The following is a 22,398-nucleotide window of genomic DNA, read 5'->3' on the forward strand; positions in this document are numbered from 1 at the left end:
TGTAAATGTCCATGACGGAGGGGAGAGAGACTCCGATGATCCTCTCAGCTGTCCTCACAATGCGTTGGAGGGACTTGCGGTCAGAGGCTGTGCAGGTCCCAAACCAGGCAGTGATGCAGTGATGCATTCTCTACAGGGACTAGACAAGCTGTGTGTGTGTGCATTTGCACATCTATGTCTCTATGTCAGCAACCTAAAGTAACTTAAACTTAAATATTTGGATATAGAGTGTATCACTGTGCACTTCACATCTGGCAACTGCTGGCTATTATTTGGTTTTAGCGTATTAGCATGTACAGTGGGGAAAAAAAGTATTTAGTCAGTCACCAATTGTGCAAGTTATCCCACTTACAAAAATGAGAGAGGCCTGTAATTGACATCATAGGTAGACCTCAACTATGAGAGACAAAATGAGAAAAATGAAAATCATCTGAAAATCACATTGTCTGATTTTTAAAGAATTTATTTGGAAATAATTGTGGAAAATAAGTATTCGGTCACCTACTAACAAGCCAGATTTCTGTCTGTCACAGACCTGTAACTTCTTCTTTAAGAGGCTTCTCTGTCCTCCACTCATTACCTGTATTAATGGCACCTGTTTGAACTTGTTAACAGTATAAAAGACACCTGCCCACAACCTCAAACAGTCACACTCCAAACTCCACTATGGTGAAGACCAAAGAGCTGTCGAAGGACACCAAAAACAAAATTGTAGACCTGCACCAGGCTGCGAAGACTGAATCTGCAATAGGCAAGCAGCTTGGTGTGAAGAAATCTACTGTGGGAGCAATAATCAGAAAATTGGAGACCTACAAGACCACTGCTAATCTCCCTCGATCAGGGGCTCCACGCAAGATCTCAGCCCGTGGGGTCAAAATGATCACAAGAACGGTGAGCAAAAATCCCAGAACCACACGGGGGGACCTAGTGAATGACCTGCAGAAAGCTGGGACCAACGTTACAAAGGCTACCGTCAGTAACACACTACGCCGCCAGGGACTCAGATCTTGCAGTGCCAGACGTGTTCCCCTGCTTAAGCCAGTACATATCCGGGCGCGTCTGAAGTTTGCTAGAGAGCATTTGGATGTTCTGGAAGAGTATTGGGAGAATGTCTTATGGTCAGATGAAACCAAAGTAGAACTGTTTGGTACAAACACAACTCGTTGTGTTTGGAGGAGAGTGAATGCTGAGTTGCATCCAAAGAACACCATACCAACTGTGAAGCATGGGGGCGGCAACATCATGATTTGGGGCTGTTTCTCTGCAAAGGGACTAGGACGACTGGTCCGTGTACATGAAAGAATGAATGGGGCCATGTATTGTGAGATTTTGAGTGCAAACCTCCTTCCATCAGCAAGGGCATTGAAGATGAAACGTGGCTGGGTCTTTCAGCATGACAATGATCCCAAGCACACTGCCAGGGCAACAAAGGAGTGGCTTTGTAAGAAGCATTTCAAGGTCCTGGAGTGGCCTAGCCAGTCTCCAGATCTCAACCCCATAGAAAACCTTTGGAGGGAGTTGAAAGTCTGTGTTGCCCGCCGACAGCCCCAAAACATCACAGCTCTAGAGGAGATCTGCATGGAGGAATGGGCCAAAATACCAGCAACAGTGTGTGCCAACCTTGTGAAGACTTACAGAAAACGTTTGACCTCTGTCACTGCCAACAAAGGATATATAACAAAGTATTGAGATGAACTTTTGTTATTGACCAAATACTTATTTTCCACCATTATTTGCAAATAAATTCGTTAAAAATCAGACAATGTGATTTTCAGAATTTGTTTTCTCATTTTGTCTCTCATAGTTGAGGTCTACCTATGATGTCAATTACAGACCTCTCTCATCTTTTTAAGTGGGATAACTTAATACCAATAACAATTGGTGACTGACTAAATACTTTCCCCCCCCACTGTATATAAAGAGGAAGGTTATGTAGCTTTATGGCATTTGTTTGACACTTGCTGATTAGCAACATTTAGCCATACATTTAGTCAGATCATCCCTATAAAGTAGTTAGACTCTGAATTTAAACACAAGACTTAGGTAGCTAATATATCTTCGTTTATTTGACCAACTAAATTCCTGATTATTATTGTTTTACTTTGGATTATATAATAATAATAATATATACCAACTAATTTTATCATTCATATATATATATATATATATATATATATATATATATATATATATATATATATATATATATATATATATATATAATGTTATATTGTTACTATCAATATTATTGTTGTTTTTACTACAAATAATAATTTAAAAACATAACTTCCATTTAATTTGAACAATTATTGAAATTAAGTAAAATAATTATAATATAATATTTATAATATGTATAACACTGGCTGTTACAGTAATTTAAATTATAGTAATATTTATTTTAATCACAATAATTATATTATAATTATTATAATTAATAGCAGTGGTTAGTTTGCATTGAGCTCTCAGTTTCTTTGAAAATAAATGTTAATTATTTCATACTATTCATATTATATATGTTGAATATTACTCTATATATTAATTTATATACATTACAAAACAGTTACATTCTAAAATAATAGTAATACTATTATTAGTATTGTTATTGTTATTAATAATAATAATAATAATAATGTGCTTGCCTTGATAATTATTGTTTCTTTATGATAAATAAAAAGTCACAAACAATGAAGAACATTCATTTATAGTATTAGAAATATTGTTCGATTATAATTTTCCGCTTGCTGTTATTTGGTGTTAGCATATTAGCATATATATAAAGAGTAGGGTTATTTAGCTTTATGGCATTAGCACTTGCTGATTAGCAACATTTAGCCATACATTTAGTCAGATCATCCCTATAAAGTAGTTAGACTCTGAAGATAAACACAAGACTTAAGTAGCTAGTATTCAGTGTCCCCGCCGCATGTCTAACGTGTAGATGGGTGTGTATTAGGCTCAACAGTTTTGGCATCTGAATATGTGTGGTGGCGGTTCAGCAGTTCTCTAAGGACCAAGCACTCCAAGTTTCCCTGTCTGATTCTCCTGGTGTTCTTGTCCCGGAGGCACTTGGCCATTTTAGGCCTCATTGTATGAACATTATGCCTGAGATCATTACCGGAGAAGCCTTTTAGTGGTCTCCACCTGCCCCCAGAGAGAGACACAGAGCAGAGACCCATAGACAGGATGGATCTCAGTTAGCTTCAGCCACAGTCATGTTAGAAAGCCGCTCAGCTCAAAAAGACCAGTGCTGCAGTCTAACTACAGGCCACTGAATAATGAAAAACAAGTTCCAGACATTCCTACAGTTCCAGACAATGGTTTCTGCTACTGTGGCCATTCTGTGCTCATTGTACTTCGGCCCATTTTCACCGATAACCCTGAACGGCTGAAGTTTATCATTTGCATGTTTGATTAGGACAGAGTGATTGATGAGTAGCTGTGTCAGTGCTCTGTGTATTCAAGTACAGAACAGGGACGAGGAAGTTGAGTCTGAATAGCACTGACAGATCATCAGTCAGAACTGTTTGTGAGCCTGTGTGTGTGTGTGTGTGTGTGTGTGTGTGTGTGTGTGTGTGTGTGTGTCGCAGACTGGAGCACATGCCAGTTAAGTGCCAATGCTGTGTGTGGAGTCGGACTGAAGACCCGCATGCTAGACTGCGTCAGAAGTGATGGAAAATCTGTGGACCTCAAGTTCTGTGAGGAGGTTTGTGTGCACTTTTAGTAATTAATATTAATAATATTCATAATAATATAAATAATAATAATAATAATAATAATAATAATAATTTTTATTATTATTATTATTATTATTATTAACTGCTATCATTATTATTATTAAATAATTACATATACAAATATTATTCTTGATTGTTATTATTATTGTTGTTTTGTTTTGATTTTATAAAGATTTTATATTATTATTATCATTGTTATTGTTACTACAAAAAATAATTATTTACCAAATAACAAATTTGTCACTTTCCACTTCTTATATTTAATCTGAATAATTATTTAAGTTAGTAAAATTATTATATTATTGTATTTGCAAACACTGGCTATTATAACTTATGATTTAACTTATATTATAACTTACAATTATTATAGTTATTTAATTTATAGTCATTTATTTTAATTACAATAATTAATAATATATATATATTAATGATATTTCATTCTAATTAATAACATATTTTAATTCTTTAATCTCGCTTAGTTTCTTTGAAAATAAATGTTAATGATTTCATATATTTGTTGAATATAAATAAATGAATATAAATATAATAGAAATACATATTTAAAACATAATAATAAATCACAGTATTATTGTTATTTTAAATATGTACTTGTATAATATATATATATATGTTTTTTTTCTATTTCTTATGATGATAGAAAGCCACAAACAAACAAAGAACAATTATTGATAGTGTTAGAAATATTATTAGATTATTATTTTCTGAATTATGCAGTAGTTCTCATGCCTCCACTTTGACTGTTGTATCTTCCAAAGACAATCAATAACCACAGCAAAACCATTCCAGCTGTATAAACTGCTCTGTAATACGTGCCCACTTCCAGATACCTGCCAGTCGCTGGTGAATCAGCCTCGCTGTTGTCGATATGGCATCGTGATGAGACAGAGTTGGAAAAGAGGAGGCTATTTTGAGGCCTGTTAAATTGGTGGGTGAATGTGGTCAGGGTGACAGGCCTGGTGCAAGATCAGTCAAAGGCGGAAAAGTCACTTTAATTGGACCCCGTGGGTGATGGAGGAAAATCTGCAGCTTTGGCTGCGTTTTAGCCCCATAACCCAGTTGCTCCAGCTAGCAGTGTGACGGCGTTTCTCAAGGGCTGGCTGGAGATCAGTGGCTGAGGCCGAGGCTCCTCTGGGAGCGAGGGAAACTGACTCTAATGCTGCTCTTTAGAAAGTGAGAGATGTTCAGCTGGCCGACGAGGATGGTGATGCAGAAGTATTTGTGTGTTTGTAGCTGGGCCTGGAGAGGAAGTGGCAGATGAACGCTTCCTGCACAGTGGAGTGCCCAGTGAACTGCCAACTCTCGGACTGGTCAGCATGGACGGAGTGCTCCCAGACCTGTGGCCTGGAAGGTAAGGACAGTTAATGAAGAGAGTGTTTACAGGAGTGTTTACAGGCGTGTTTACAGGAGTGTTTACAGAGCTCCCCTTACCCTAAGAGCAGGTGACCAGCCAAGCTAATGTAGCTCACAAGTAATAAAAGCTTACAGCCAGCAGCTCAGAACCAAGCCGAAGTCATCACACACCAAACGGATGCCATCAGCAGTAGATCTCTAGTAGACTTGTACACTAAATGGACAAAAGTTTTGGGACACACCTTAATTATTAAATTTGGGTGTTTCATTCAGTCCCATTGCCACATGTGTATAAGATCAAGCATCTAGCCATGCAGCCTGCCTTTACACACATTACAAATAAGCACAAGCAAGCACACAAACACACAACCAGCATAAGAGAGCGAGGAGAAAGAGCCAGAGGGAGATAGAAGCCAAGATCCACGGTAATTATTACTCGTACCATCATTTTTCCAAAGACAGACGTATGTCCGATCACAGTGCATACTGGGGGTATTGATACCAGGCTTTCCTTGCAGACAAGTGAAATCCGAACGTGATCCGATCCCCAAAAACGCTGTCAATGCCAGGCGTAAACAAGCTCACAGAACCGCTTTTCAGCGCTATATAGACCTTTTGTTTTGAGTGTAGGTGAGTGAGTGAGTGAGTGGATGGGTGGGATCAGTCTTTATTGAAGGGAATTGCATTGTTGCAGCACCAGGAACATCAAAACCGGTGAACGTCACAGACCTACATTGCTCCAGGGAGCCATTTCACACCATCACTTTTAAGTGTATACCCAATTTGGATTAAGATTAAGACAATCACATAAATCCAGAAATTCAATGCTGTTTTGTACAAGCATGCAAGTATGTGATTTCTGTAATTATTATTGCTTTGGTCTAAACGCTCTCTTTTATCATGGTCATTTGTTACTGTGTGATTGCTCAACCTTTATTAAATGGTGAAGTTTATCAGGAGGTCAGACAGACAGTAAACAACCTTACTATGTGTTCTGAAATTCTAATAACAGAGCCTTCTGCATGGCCAGAAGTATCCAGACACCCTTTCCAGTAAGTTCAGCTACATTGCTTTTGTAATCTTCATAGCAAAGAATTGTCAATGGAAGCTCTGGAGCAGCAGCACATCTGCCTTTGGCCATCATGCCCCATGCTAAACACTGCTAGAGGGGTGTAAAGCCGCCAGCATTGGGCCGTGGAGCACAAATGTGGTGCTCCAGCTCATCATACCCTTAAGGTGGAGATAAGTTGGAGTGGGCAGAGCCCAGCAGGCACTGGACGCCAGTTTGACATCAGAAAGACGTTGGGCTCTTAACGTCGGCCAAACGTTGAATTTCAGTTTAAATGGAAATCAGTTGAATTCAGGTTGGAATTTTGGTTGGAAATCAAAGCTTTTTATCTGCCAAAAAACAACATTGGTTGACATCAAGCTTGAACGTTAGACAGATGTTGAATTTTGGTTACTTAACACCATGACTTTTTAACGTTTTTATTGTTTTAACAACTTTAGAATTTCCCATTCTGTGGACGTTAACATTATGACATTTAGCAGATGTGTTGCGTTTTGGCCACCATGTCCACTGAATGTTAAATGCTGTTTTTTTTTACACCAATAAAAATAGATTTGCATGTAACATCAGAAAGACGTTGGACTCCTAACGTCGGCCTAATTTTAATTAACATGAAAATCAGTTGACGTCCATGTCATGTCAACCCGTACAGACAAAAAGTTTTGTTAAAAGTGAAATTAGATTGATGCCAAACAGACGTTTTACAGACATTGAATTTTGGTTGGAAATCAAAGCTGCGTATCCGTCAAAAAACAACATTGGTTGACATCAAGCTCAAACATTAGACAGATGTTGAATTTTGGTTACTTAACACCATGACTTAAAACCAGCAACATATAAACGTCTTAACAATTTTAGAATTTCGCATTGTGTGGACGTTAACATTATGACGTTTAGCAGATGTTGGGTTTTGATCACCATGTCCACTGAATGTTTTTTTTATGCCAATAAAAATAAATTGGCATGTGACATTTGAAAGATTTTGGTTCTCTACCAACAAAATATCAACGTTAGCTGTCGTCACTATCCCACGTTAAATTGACGTTGGCATTAGATGTTGTAATGATCCTGAATATTGCTTGCCTGCCTTCACAACCCACATTCACAACCGGGTAACAATGTCAACATTCGTGGCCAGCTGGGTTGTAAACGTTTGGGTGCTAGTATGTGTAAATTAGCAATTAGCAATTAGCTTCCATTTACTTTTCATCTGAAACTCATGTAGAACACCATGATTTCTGTGGACTGTTAAGACAGTTGAGATCACTGTGAGGTCTACAAATTTAATTGCAAGTGGCAATCATCAGGGGCCCAAGCACTGTTCGTCGCTACATAGCCAAGTATATTTAGAATGGCTCCTGTTTGTTATAAATGTGGGGTCTTGATCATTTTTATACACATTGACCTTTTGACCTTTTGAATATTGTACCAAATAAGCTAAAATACCCAGAAATATATATATACACTGAATCTGATAACCATGAAAACCATGAGCAGTGAAGAAGATAAGAAGGTTCAGAAACCAGTCCCCATTTTCAAGGCCACTGTCTTGGCTGAATGCTGTCAGATTCTCACAGCAATGTTCCTACATCTAATGGACAGGCAGCCTAGAAGAGAAATGGTTTTCAGTATGAATTTTAATTTGAGTATTCATTTGAGTATTCATAGACTCTGTATGGAGATTGCATGCAGATTAGAGTGTAGATGGTATCTCCACCATTAAAGGGCCTGAGTGAACAGTCTAGACACCAAAAAAAAGTGAAACCTGCAGTATTCTGGGTGCTGTCTCCACAAGGCAAATGGGCTGTGTTGGTGAGGATGAGGCCTGCAGACAGTTGTGTCCCTCGCCTTCGCTTGCAAGGGGAGGAGGTGAAGCTGTTTGTACCGCCGGTGTGGTGATGGGGCTCAGCAGCACAAAACAAAGGCTCAGAGCCGTCAGGGAGACACAGAGCGCAGGGGATGAGTGTGCGCTTTTTAAGTGGGTGTGCTAATCCTGTGTATCGCTCTCGTCCTGACCGCGGAAAAGCAAGCATAATGAATACAAATTCACCCAGGCAGAGAGGGAGACTGACAGGCTGCTGGGGAGTAGGAAGACAGCAGAGGAGATGAAGGGAGAGAAAGGGAGAGAGAGAGAGAGAGAGGGAGAAATGCAGAGAGCCAGACAGAGGGAGAAGCAGTGAGAGAATCTATTGTGCAGAGTGCAAATGCTGGTAGGACTTACCTTATCTAACTCCTCCTTGCCCGAGTTGGAGGTTGGAGAACCGGTGAGAGCAGAAGTGTGTTTCTAGAGATACGTTAGTGTGTGTAGGCGCCGCATTGTGTGTCTGTAAGTGCGACTTGGGTGTGTTTAACACTGTAAGACGCAAATCCTCCTGCAGGATCACAGCCATTAATATTTTAAAGACTTTAATGTTGTAAAGGAATAGTTTGGTCAGAAATCACATTTGCAGAAGTTTCTCCTTAGCCCCGATGCAGATCTGCCAACATCATGTTTTCAGTCTGAACTGCAGAAAATAAAATACTAGCAAGTAATATCACCTTAAATTGAGCTGACATATCTAATATGTCCCTTCATATTAATGTTGTGAATGTTCAAATATTATTTGAGTTCTTTTTTAGATTAATATGTCATTATTTTTGTGTAAAAATGCATTTTGTAGTGAAATTCTGATTATTTTCTATCATTATTTCTTAAAACAAGCTGCTTTTTTCTAATCAGGAACATATATCATGATATATTTGCAACAGATTTGTGAATAATATAGCAAACTATATTATTTCCATTTTTCTTGAACAACAACTTATTCATTATCTGCATCATTTCTTTAAAAAAAGCTAAATTATCTGCATTATTTCTAAAATGTAGATGTCTGTAGATGTAGATGTAGCTTAACAACAGTGGTTGCAAAAGGTCAGTGGAATATTGGATTTGGGAAATATCCGGTTTCGCTTATCGATGGTTCAAACTACATAGGTTACCAACATGACTGCATCTGTAGTTCCAACTATGCTTTTGGGAAACACTTCATGCGTCACAACTGCATTATTCACACTATCTAAAGTATCGTAGTTAGCAACCATGCTTTTGGGAAACTCACCCCTGTGTAGTAGTAGTTTTGCTTAGGTGTAATTAAATTATTATTTAGAGCTCAGAGACTTTACTGATGCACTGATTTCCTGAATACAGTTCTGCCACAGTAATACAATGTAAAAAAAAATAATAGCAAGTGAAATCTTCTTGAATTATAAATAAATAGTTCATATATTTTATTTTGAGATCATTGTGGTAATATTATATTATAGGAACTTATATCCAACTTATTTGTACTTGTTTTAAGTAATGTTATTTTATATCACAAAAGTGATGACATTACAAACATGATGACATTACAAAAATGAACATCACAACAATGATAATATTACAAAAATAATGCCTTTACAAAAATGACAATGCAAAATTATAAAAATGACGACACTACAAAAATGACATTACAGAAAAATGACATCACAAAAATGATGACACTATAAGAATAACATTACAAAAATGATGATGACATCACAACAATGATAATATTACAAAAATGATGACTTCACAAAAATGATGGTGCAAAATTTAAAAATGACAACATTACAAAAATGACGACATCACAAAAATTACATTACAAAAACAACATTACAATAATGACAAGTTTTTTTTTAAATTACAACTTTACAAAAATGATGATGACATCACAACAATGATGACATTACAGAAATAATGGTGACATCACAACAGTGATGACATCACAAAAATTACATCACAAAACGTACATTACAAAAACAACATTACAATAATTAAAACTTTTTTTAAATCACGAATTTACAAAAATGATGATGCTTCAATAATGACATTACAATAAAATGTCATCACAAAAATGACAACATTGCAAAAATAACATAACAAAAATGATGATACAGAAGAACCATTTCTGTAATTAGATTTGGGTGCAGAATCTTCAGTGTGTATATCTAACTTATTTTAACTTGTTTAAAGTGATGTTATTCTATTGGCAGAACATTTACTTAATATAGGACAATAAAAGATCATTGAGCTTTTGTCAAGAAATAAAGCTTAAAACCAACTAAAGCCAACGAATCTGCCAGTGCAATGACGACACTTTCAGTAGGAAAAAAACGTAAAAACAAGTAAAAATAAGTTAAGTAATCGTGTTATATTCTTACAACTGTGTGAACATGAGGAATTCTTTTTGATTAAATTTAAGAGGATTTCACTGGCTAAGGTGTCAGTTTTTTTTGCAGTGAAAACAGGGTCTTTAATTGAAATTCTGTGTTTGTACTTCAGCTACGTATGATATGAAGAGACAGACACTCTCCATTACTGACATGAAGAAAAGAAAGCACATCCATAGACAGTCAGCACGGACAGTTCCTTCTGCACAGTTTCTTTAATTATGCGCAGAGCTGCTACATATTTAGCTGCAAGAAACGCTGTCTCATCTTCATTCCTCAATCCACCAGCGGCTTTTCAACATCCCAGTTCCACGTCTCTCTCTCTCTCTCTCTCTCTCTCTCTCTCTCTCTCTCTCGCTCTCTCTCTCTATCTCTCACACACACACACACTCACTAAACCTGCATCCTGATGGGAGTAGATACAAAAATAGAGAACTGCTCTCTCTCAGGCTTTAGAGACTCATTGTAATATCCATGCTGTAATGAACTGTTGTATGTAATTCCTGTTCTGTATCATTCCTGTGTTTAATACATAAGCATGGAGTAACAGTATAGTAACACTGCCAACACTTTGCCCAAGGGTGGGCATTTGGATCATTTGGACCATTGCAAACCATCACTTTAACCCTTTATTATAGACAGTGTTCCTCAGCAGATTTCCAGTAATACAAAGTTGAGGAAGGCAGAGTCAGGAAAAAACACTCAGGGCATCTTGGATGTACAGTGGATTCAGAAAGTATTCAGACCCCTCTGTACTTGTTGTACACTTAATTATGTTGTGGATTTGATTTGGACTGGATATAACCGTCATTTCTTCACACAGCAGTCTACACGAAAGATAATCAGAAACTAGTTCATCAAAAACTGAAATCTCGTATTCACAAAAGTTTTCAGGCTCTTTGCTGTGGCACTCCTAATTGTGGTCAGGTGCGTCCTGTTTGCTGCAGTGGTTTGTGAGATGTCCAGAACTGGAGTCCAGGTGTTTCAGTTTGAATAGATTGGACAGAGTTTGCAAAAGCACACACCTGCGTCTATAAGAGCCTTTACACAGCATTCTCAGGACAGTGAAGCTACAGGCAGTTTTTTGGACTTCTATAGGCACTATCTTGGACTTCTATATGCATCTATAGGCAGTTTCTTGGACTTCTATAGGCAGTTTCTTGGACTTCTATAAGCATCTATAGGCAGTTTCTTGGACTTCTATAGGCAGTTTCTTGGACTTCTATAGGCAGTTTCATGGACTTCTATAATCATCTATAGGCAGTTTCTTGGACTTCTATAGGCAATTTCATGGACTTCTATAGGCAGTTTCATGGACTTCTATAATCATCTATAGGCAGTTTCATGGACTTCTATAATCATCTATAGGCAGTTTCATGGACTTCTATAAGCATCTATTGGCAGTTTCTTGGACTTCTATAGGCATATATAGGCAGTTTCTTGGACTTCTATAGGCAACTTCATTGTCCTGAGAATGCTGTGTAAAGTGTGGTCTCTTATAGGTGAAGAACAAGCACTGCGCATCACCTAGCTAATGCCATCTCCACAGTGAAACATGGTTGTGGTAGCATTATGCTCTGATGGCTCCTGCCCTCCTGCTGCTGCCAACAATCTGAACACTTCATTTTTCAGCCCGGTTGTTGACATTGCACAGCATCCCCCTGTGAACACAGTACTTGCACTAAAACTGGCCGGTACACTTTAGAAGAACTTGATTTGTCAGAATCTAAAGGGGATCCCAACATCTGGACTGCGTCGGATTTGTCACTCAGAATACAATTAGGTAGAATGCATCCAGGTTAACGCTGGTACACTGGTGTGTTTCTGCAGGGAGGATGTCTCGGAGACGGTCGGCGGTGCAGGCGTCTCGGGGGGATGGCCGTCCATGTCCGGCTCAGATGGAGCAGTGGAAGCCCTGTCCAGTCCGACCCTGCTACCGCTGGAACTACAGTCAGTGGTCTGAGTGCAGAGTGGAGGTACAGTACATCTGCTATTACATTATACTCCCTCTCTCTCCCTCTCTCTCTTCAGTACTTATATTTTTCTACAGGACTTAAAAATGACAAAAAATTATGACATCACAAAATGATACTATGAAAATAACATTACAGACATCACAACAAATGATAATATTACAAAAACAATGCCTTATGTACTTAAAAGTATGACATCACAAAATTACATTACAAAACTAATTTTAAATCAAAAACGACATTATAAAAATGACATTACAGAAAAATTACATCATAAACATTACAACACTATAACAATGCCTTTACAAAAATAATGACATCACAAAAAATACATTACAAAACTAACAAAAATGGAAAATAACATTATAAAAATGACATTACAAAAAAATGACATTACAAAAAAATGACATTACAAAAATGATGACATCACAACAATGATAATATTACAAAAATAATGCCTTTACAAAAATGACAACAGTACAAAAATGGTGAATTTATGACACCACATAAATGGCTTTACAAAACTAACAATACTGACAAGTTTATAAAAATTACGACTTTTACGAGGAATTACACAAAAATTATGATGTTTCAATAATGACATCACAATAAAATGTCATCCCAAAAATTATGACAAATTGCAAAAATAACATAACAAAAATGATGATACAGAAGAACCATTTCTGTAGTTAGATTTGGGTGCAGAATCTTCAGTGTGGTAAAGAAGAAGGTTCTTCACCCGTCACTCTCAGTCCTCATCACAGACACGGTTCACTGTCAGGAATAAGACTGGGAATAATAGAGAGCTTTCCAGCTCTTCTCTCAGCACCTGCTCTCGCTTTCACTTTCTCTCTCTTTCTCTATCACTTACACTCGCTTCTACACCACTCTCTCTCCTCTCAAGTCTCTACCTCTCTCTCTCTCTCTCTCTCTCTCTCTCTCTCTCCTCAGCTCTCTGTCTTTCTATGTCTGAGATTTCTACAACTGTCTGTTTCTCTCTGTGCATGTGCTGCTCTCTCTCTCTCTCTCTCTCTCTCTCTCTCTCTCTCTCTCGCGTGCTCTCTCTCTTTGATGAATGAGTGTGTTTTGATGTAAAATCCAGGGTCTGCACCTCTGCTGATGGGGAGCGGCTCCAACAAATCTGCCGGAGCCCAGTGGAGCGGCAGAGCAGAGAAAAGCTCAGGCGTTTGCAGCACAAACAAGGAGCCCGATCGCAGAACGCAGAACAGAGAGAACAGAGAGAACACAGGAGCACTTCCCCATTCACGCCTGTGCTTTCTCTCTGATCTGCAGGTCTCTGTGCTTAACCTGCAGCTGATCACTCCTGCTGGAGCTGCTCAGGAACTCACATCTCATTTTCTGCCTGTGTACAATATGTGTCCAAATGTTTGTGGACACCCCTTCTAATGAATACATTCAGCTACTTGAAGTTGTACCCATTGCTGATGCAGACACACAGCTGGTCTGGTCCCCGTAGAGAAGTACTGGCAATAGAGTAGGACTCTCTGAAGCAGATCAACATGAACCTGTTGGCACCGTGCGTTGCAGGACGTGGTGTGTGGTGAAGGCAGACGCTTCAGGAACCTGTCATGCTTTGTGTCGGACGGCTCCAGAGACGTTGCAGGCAGTTTGGTGGAGGAGGATCTGTGTGCTGGACTGGAACCAGCAGTAGACGGAGATAAAAACATCATTTTGGAAGAGGCCTGCACTTTACCCTGTCCAGGTAACACGTAGCACTCGATTAGGTTCCACTCAGTGGCCACTTTATTAGAAATGCCTACCTTGTGCTTCCACTCACTGGCCACTTTATTGGAAACACCTAACTTGTGCTTCCACTCACTGGCCACTTTATTGGAAACACCTAACTTGTGCTTCCACTCACTGGCCACTATATTGGAAACACCTAACTTGGTGCTTCCACTTACTGACGACTTTATTAGAAACACATACTTTGTTCTTCCACTCACTGGCCACTTTATTGGAAACACCTAACTTGTGCTTCCACTCACTGGCCACTTTATTGGAAACACCTACCTTGAGCTTCCACTCACTGGCCACTTTATTAGAAACACATACCTTGTGCTTTCTCTCAGTGGCCACTTTATTAGAAACACATTCTTTGTGCTTCCACTCACTGGCCACTTTATTGGAAACACATCATTTGTGCTTCCACTCACTGGCCACTTTATTAGAAACGCCTACCTTGTGCTTCCACTCACTGGCCACTTTATTAGAAACACCTAACTTGGTGCTTCCACTCACTGGCCACTTTTTTAGAAACACATACTTTGTGCTTCCACTCACTGGCCACTTTATTAGAAACACCTACCTTGAGCTTCCACTCACTGGCCACTTTATTGGAAACACCTAATTTGTGCTTCCACTCACTGGCCACTTTATTAGAAACACCTACCTTGAGCTTCCACTCACTGGCCACTTTATTAGAAACACAACTTCTGCTCCCACTCACTGGCCACTTTATTAGAAACACATACCTTGTGCTTTCTCTCAGTGGCCACTTTATTAGAAACACATTCTTTGTGCTTCCACTCACTGGCCACTTTATTGGAAACACATACTTTGTGCTTCCACTCACTGGCCACTTTATTGGAAACACATTCTTTGTGCTTCCACTCACTGGCCACTTTATTGGAAACACATACTTTGTGCTTCCACTCACTGGCCACTTTATTGGAAACACATACTTTGTGCTTCCACTCACTGGCCACTGTATCAGAATGTCTAATGTGTGGCCATAACTCCATCCTCACTCTGTTTGCTCCCTCATAGGCGACTGTTACCTAATGGAGTGGTCAGACTGGAGCCCGTGTCAGAGTGTGTGCGTGAAGGGTCAGCGGCTGGATTTTAGTGCAGTGCAGGTCCGTTCCCGTGCTGTTGTTGCTCAGGAACCCGAAAACATCGCCCAGTGTCCCGACCAGGAGTGGCAGTCCCGGCCTTGTCCTGGTTAGTGCCTCATGCCACACATTCGATTCTGTCTTACACTACATTACAATACAATTCAGCTTGTCATCAGGAAGCGTGATGAGCCAAACATCTGATTTAATGAAATTGCTTTGTTGTTGTTTTTTTAATTGATTACGTTAAAACTGATAAAATAACTGATCACAGGGATGTGGTGTTTGTGGGATCTTCTATCTCTTACAAACAAGCAGGCAATTAGACAGTCACACCACTCTAGGGCTATGAAAGCATGTACATGTCTTTTTCCGAGAAAGAAGGGAAAGGTATTTTTTCCCAGAGTTATTATGTGGTACAAATTCACAGCTCTAGACCGGCCCTACAGTCTAACTGCTGCTTATCAATTGTGAGTAGGGCATCAATTCAAATCCCAGCTCGAAGCTTAGAATTCAAAAGGCTCCCAGTCTGGGACGTTATGTGAGAGGGGGAGTTCTAATTTGCAGATGGGAATAAACAGTAAACACACTGAGGGGGAGGAGCCACAGACTAAACATCTTACATCTTACAGCTCATTTACTGATGAATTTGAGGCTCTGTTCAATATGTATTGTCAAGTCAAGTCAAGTCAAGTCAAGTGGGTTTATTGTCATTTCAACTACATACAGAGTACACAGTGAAACGAAACAACGTTCCTCCAGGACCATGGTGCAACATAGACAGTGCATACAAGACACAAGTGCAACACAAACAAACAAGTGCGGACAGACAACACAGTACAGACAGAGGATAATAAATAATGACTGTAGTGTGCAAGTTGTGCAATGTGCGATAAATAGAGTCCAGTGAGGTAGTAAAGTTATTAGTGCAAATGCTTGTGCAAAAAAAAAAAAAAAAAAAACAAGTTCTCACAATACTATAAAATGATTTCTTAGTAAATTGCTAGCAGCTGGATTATATTAGCTTTCCTGCAACCATTGATTATGGAGTGTGTACTACTGATATTTTCTTATATATACTTATTTTATTATATCCACCATCACCCAAATGATTTTTAGGTGATGTAATGTCCATCAAAACTCAAACCAAAAACCAAAAACATTCCCTATGCAGGTGCCCCAGTTTAACCACCTGGTCGACCAACATGGCAGGCCTTGTTCCACCTTAACCATCAGACAGCTACCTTTACCATATAAGGCAAGGTTAGACCATTAGAAACCAGGTTGCAGCAGAAGCTAGTCTTAGCTGAATTTCTAAGCAAACTATGGAAATAGATGCACATTTAAACTAGATACCATCTCATCTGCATCATTTTTGTGTCACTTTTTGGAACTTCAAACAACATAAAACATATGGTATTGAATAGTGACTGTAGAATATGAGTTATAACATGGGGAGATGTGCCAATATCTGTAATGTTGATCATGGTATAATCTTGAATGTGATGAATTACAATGTTTAAAATGACCAGGGATATCACCTGAGAAGGGCAGTATCAAGTTGATTGCACACTTAGAAACTTGGCAATCAAGGTTGCAATGGGGTGGAAATGTCTGATACATTTTTCTAGTAAATTACTGGTGACTTTCAATGGGAACTTTAGCTCTGGACCTTTGGTGAATATTCCAAAATGAAAGGTTTCCATAAAAATTTGGGGAACTTTGGGAATTTATGGGAATTTATTGGAATAAAAATGAAATATTGAATAATTTAAAGAAACTATATCAAAAACCATCAGCAGTTTACTGTTTTTTGTCAACAGGAGGCATGAAGGCATACCAATACAAATAATAACTGACTAGCTGCAAGCACTGTTTTGGTATCATGTCTAATTATTTTAGCCAAGATTAGGCTTCAGTATATTTTTTATCAACTATATGTAAGTTTCTCACCTTTAGCTTAGAATATTCCCATTTTATTCCCTGTTAATTCACATGATTACATGCTAATTCCCATTCATTTCCATGGTAAAATCCCCAACTTTGAAAATTCCTGGAATTTTGCAACCCTAATGACATTTTTTAAAGACTACCTGGTCTTCAAATACAAGGACATCCCCTTATATACCATCAATGCCATGCAAAACACTTCCTGATTCTGTATATTACCTGAAAGAGCTCTACTATTGTTACAAGTCAAATAACCCATTTCCAGTACTCCATAGATCTGACTTTTGGCTTGGAGCGTAAGCACCAGTGACACACACCAGTGTTTCTTTGTTCATAGCTGGTAAAATGGGTCAGCTCTGCTTTCTCTGTGAGAACATCCATGGCCTGTCCTCAGACAGCTCTAATCCAGAATCAGTCCTCCAGATCATGGCAGCTCTGATAAACATGGCCTATTGACTCGCTGAGAGGGCATTCAGATATTGAGAATATCACTGACACTATAGGTCCTTGTAGCCACACACATAAATATGTATGACGCTGTGTTGGCTATGGCAGGTTTTAGATAACTGAAAGCCCATTTACTGGAGCGCACCACTTAATGTGTCCTTGGTTTCTTGTCTTTGCAGACGGCGAGTGCTTCGAGTATAAGTGGGTGAACACTCCTCGTCTGGTCTGGTGTGAGCGCTCAGATGGAATGAACGTTACAGGTACAGCACTGCACAGTCTGTGGAAACCAGGTCAATGAGGAAAACCACTCAAATGCACCATATTTGCATGTGACAGCAATCAAATGTTTGGACTGCTCTCATCAAACAGATGTTTTTATGATTTTTATTTTTTAATTTTTTTATTTTAATTTTATATGTAGCCTCTGAGATTTTATGACATCCTATGGATTAATATTTAGTAACTGCCTGGGAAACAATGTGAATTAACAGATGAATACTTTTTTAATATTTTAAGAGGTTCTTGATATTTCTCACTCCTGTTTTTATGAAAGTGAGAGGACTTTTAGGGGACTGCTTTTCAAACCTATTCAAGCACACTTCTTTTCACTGTTGTTTATTGAACAGTGTGCACCGCCAGTGAAAAGGGTTTCTCTAGACCGCACTACCCAAAAATCAACAACCTTGAAAAAATGTCAGCTCTTCTGCTTGGTGCCTACTAAAGAGCTACATCTCATCACAGCTGACCAGTCCATATCAAGCCTTCTCTCAAGTCACTTGTCCAATGTGATGGAAAAATTAGATTTGGCTGCTTCAAACACCAGCAGCTGTACAACACCCCACTCAAACCTCAGGATGTGAGAAGAGTTTCCCATTCATTGTTATTCCCACCTTATTTTCATGTAATCAAGATTATGTCTGAAATGCTGGAGTTCGAGAGCACAATTAGCCTTGCTGTCTCAGAGGTGGGTTGATGGGACTTCATTCCCATGTCACCATGTGATGTTGGTCAGCACAGGTGTCTGTTAGCTGTTGTATCGGAGTTGGGGATCCTTGCTTTCCTGCCTAGCAATGCTGCATCAGCGGCAGTTCGAAAAGAGTTAGTGGCTGACCAACTTGTGTCGGAGAAGATGCATGCTAATCTTCTTCCTTCTAAGGTGGGGGGACTTCACATGCATGGGGATTGAATAGTTGGCTTTCAAAATTGGGTAGAAAATGAGGTAAAATTAGAAATTATTTCATAAAAGATTATGGCTGGAATATCAGATTGGCAACAGAACTGAACACCCAAAGTCAAACTTGTTCAGTTACCATTTTATGTCCTATTAAATGTCTCTGAGGACATTTCAGCTCAGGACATTTCAGGACTCAAGAAACGTTGCCTTCTAATGACTCTTCATAGGCCATATTTGTGTAGGTGTTGCTGCACAGGAGAACAGTGCACCACTGAAGTAGATTCTTGCTTTCTTGCACTGAAGGGAAACCCAGGGGACAGCTAAGGGTCTGATGTTTATTTCAAGGCGATCGCAGTATCTGGACACACAGTTTTTATAGCCTGTTGCTTTATAGTTCTGACCTTTAACCTATGGATTTACAACACTGATGAGAACCTGAAGAGGGTCAGATCCTGTCATTAATGCATAAACTGCAAATGCTGTTCCAGCTGTTTCCCAGAGGTTAAACTTATACACATAGATTAATATCCAACACCACCACTGCAGAATCTTCCTAAAGGTTCTAGCAGTCAAACAGGGGGTTTGATTTGCCTTTCTAGTAATTCCACTGGCAGTTCTCACCTAGTAGTTCTTCATGGTCTTCAAGACCTCAAAGTGTCCTCCATTGTTCCTTTTATCTGCCATATATTAATTGTATTCTGAACTGAGGAATTGGCTGCCTGAAAACACTGTTCTGTCTTATATCCTTCTTCTGCTTTGCCGGCTTTAATTACTGCTAATGTTCAGAGTGTTAGGTAGCTGCTTAGAGGAACCCAAGGCTGCTGATTGTTGAAACCAGATTTGAGGAGCCAGAGTATCTATAAAGCTTTAGAATTTGCATCACCTGGTCTTTCCTTATGATGACTTTGAAGGAACCATAGCCCTGACAAGCTAATTAAGGTCTAACCTTGGTAAAGGTTATCTGAGAGCTTCATCTTCGCTTAGCTCTTCAGAGTAACAGAAAATATGACCAGGGGTGACCGAAATTTTGCATGCCACTGTATTAATGTGCACAGAGCTGCTTTTATACAGTGATAGAAAACACAGTCGCACACAGAAATTCCAGTTCCACATGATGGGACCAACACGGCCATGCACATACAGCAGTTACTCTGATTGCAGTTTTAATGAATGAATGAATAAGGAATGAATGTTTAATAGGGTCTCAGCTGTTCAGAAATGCAGAAAGTATTGGAATAAAGACCCTTCATGAGCAGGTGTGTCCAAACTTTTGACTGATGCACAAGTAACAGAGCATTAAAATACAAGCAGCATTTGCTATGACCAGATCTTCCTGATCTGTGGTGTGTGCAGCATATCTGAATCCCTATCTGATTCTTTTGCTTTTTGACCTGCAGGTGGCTGCCCACCCACGAGCCTGCCCGGAACTGAGGGGTCGTGCGACCCACCTTGCAACAAGCCACGTTCCTTCTGCTCTGAGGTAAGGTGCTACAGGACCATGGGGGTGACTGCATCTCGGCGACAGGCAGCAGTTGTTCGGACAGCAGTGTGTTGTAAGCCGAACAGTGATCAGAACTCCTCTGGGATGTCAGATGACCTGTTTCTCAGTTGAGAATGTCCTGAGGAACAGAGCAGTAGGCTAATTCTGGTTCTCCTTAGACGGATGTAGATACAGGATTGTGGGGTTTTAGCTGCTGCAGTCTTGTAGCTCTGTTGTGAAGAAGCCTCTGCTGTTACAGGACTAACCTCTGACCTGCCAGCGACAGCGAGGCTGTTTACAATCTTCCTTAAGATGCGCTTTCAGAGACCGGGTCACATTCGGATGTCATTTGACCACATGGAAAGCCAGGTGTAAACCCTCCCAGGGTGCATTGTGGTTGGTTTGTGATCGGGTCACTCAAACCACATTCATTATTCATTACTCGTAAAAAAAACTCTGTGAGACCACCCTGCATTTATTTCATTTCCAGTCAAAACAGACATGAAGTACAAGTATCCCTGACATTCGATAGAAGATAATCCACTTGGATAGGATAAGAAAGAGGAGAGTCACAACTCCCTGCAGCACCTGGTAGACCACCAGAATGGCCCTGTGTTTATCACTGAGGGAGAGGAAAACAAGAAATCTACTAGTGTAGACTTGTGTCCTTCCTTCCACTGTGAGACGACGACTCAGCGCTGTGTCTGAAAGGATGTGGAGCTGGTGAAGACGCTGATGCTGACACTGCTGCTGTTCTCAGAACAATGGATTGACCATCACAGTCCAGACCTCAACGTCATTAAATATGTTTGGACAATGAGAAGCAGAAAATGCTTCTGAGCTTCCCAGACTGAACTTTGGAAGTATTTTTGACCAGTTTAACAGGAAATGAAATAAATGGAGGGTGGTCTCTGCCCTTCACACAGTGCTGTATGTTGTAAATAAGCATACTGTTAATGTACACGTCATTTTTGAGAGTAATGTAAGTCCCTGTGCCAGCCTCCAAAGCCTTTAAAGCCATGAGTCATGTAGGCTTGTGATTAAGCGTGTGCCTCTGCTGCCCCCTGCAGGAAGGCCTGTGTGTGTGTGAAGAGGGCTACACTGAGGTAGTGACTCCGGAGGGCCTGCTGGAGCAGTGTGCTGAGATTCCTGTGCTGGAGATCCCTACAGCAGGAGACAGGAACACTGACTTGAAGACCAGCCGCGCCGTGGATCCCACTGCCCCCACCACGGAGCAGCCGGGACGGCCCGGGCGCACCTGGTACCTGCAACCCTTCGGACCCGGTAATGAAACTGCCTTATGGATAGCAGAGTTTCATACAATCCAGTCTGGCTGTAGCCTTTTGGGGCTAAATCAGGATTTATTTTAAAGCTCCACCATCTGCCTAGACAGTCCCTTAGACATATGCCTTGTAACCCAGCCCACATGGGTGGAACGTGGGCTAGGTGGGTTTCAGATGGCCATGGGCTTTAAGTGGCTTTGGGCGTCCCAAATGGGCCCGATCGTTACCGCTCACCTTAATCTCACATGGTCCAGTCTAGGCCTTGTATGCAGTGTATGACCCAAATGGGGCCAATGGGGAATTCTTTCTGGTCCCATCACTGACCATGGTGGGACCCTGGTGAGCATCAATATGAGGCCAACATGGAAACCATTAACAAAACTTTCTAGTTTTCAGTCGGGCTACTTATACATGAACATGTTGTCTGAAAAATGGCTTTATACAAAACATTTAAAAAAAATAATAAATATGCAAATACAAATAAAAATAAAATAAAATACAAATAAAATGTTTTTCTTTAAAAAAAAACTATTTAAATACATAACTAAATTAAGTTAATTAACAATCCAAACCAAAACCTCTGAAATCCTGGATAAACTGCTGCATATAGTGCTGTAATACAAAAATAAGTTTTCTAATTTTTCGCTGTTTTATATGCTTTAGCAATTAAACGTGGCATGGGCAAATATGCCCGGTTGGTGTGGTGCAACAGATAACACCACTACCTGCCGCTGAACTACCACACCATGTTGGAGACTGGGGTTTGATTCCCAGTCTGGGTGACTATGCTGCGGTACCCCAATAAGCCTAACACCACACTGGCCTACTTCTG

General features: G+C 39.8%; 1 protein-coding gene across 1 annotated transcript in view; it reads left to right on the forward strand.

Annotated features, from left to right (window-relative positions):
• thsd7ab (thrombospondin, type I, domain containing 7Ab) overlaps positions 1-22,398 on the forward strand; it is a 225,451-nt gene that overhangs the window by 195,842 nt on the left and 7,211 nt on the right. The window contains exons 20-27 of the mRNA XM_072692410.1: positions 3,588-3,703; positions 4,986-5,103; positions 12,235-12,380; positions 13,926-14,100; positions 15,168-15,341; positions 17,809-17,889; positions 20,201-20,283; positions 21,354-21,567. Coding sequence (XP_072548511.1) covers positions 3,588-3,703; positions 4,986-5,103; positions 12,235-12,380; positions 13,926-14,100; positions 15,168-15,341; positions 17,809-17,889; positions 20,201-20,283; positions 21,354-21,567 — 1,107 coding nt within the window. The remainder of the gene's footprint in view (positions 1-3,587; positions 3,704-4,985; positions 5,104-12,234; positions 12,381-13,925; positions 14,101-15,167; positions 15,342-17,808; positions 17,890-20,200; positions 20,284-21,353; positions 21,568-22,398) is intronic.

The sequence above is a fragment of the Salminus brasiliensis genome, chromosome 1 (assembly GCF_030463535.1).
Source record: "Salminus brasiliensis chromosome 1, fSalBra1.hap2, whole genome shotgun sequence".
In the NCBI taxonomy this organism is placed as follows: Eukaryota; Metazoa; Chordata; class Actinopteri; order Characiformes; family Bryconidae; genus Salminus; species Salminus brasiliensis.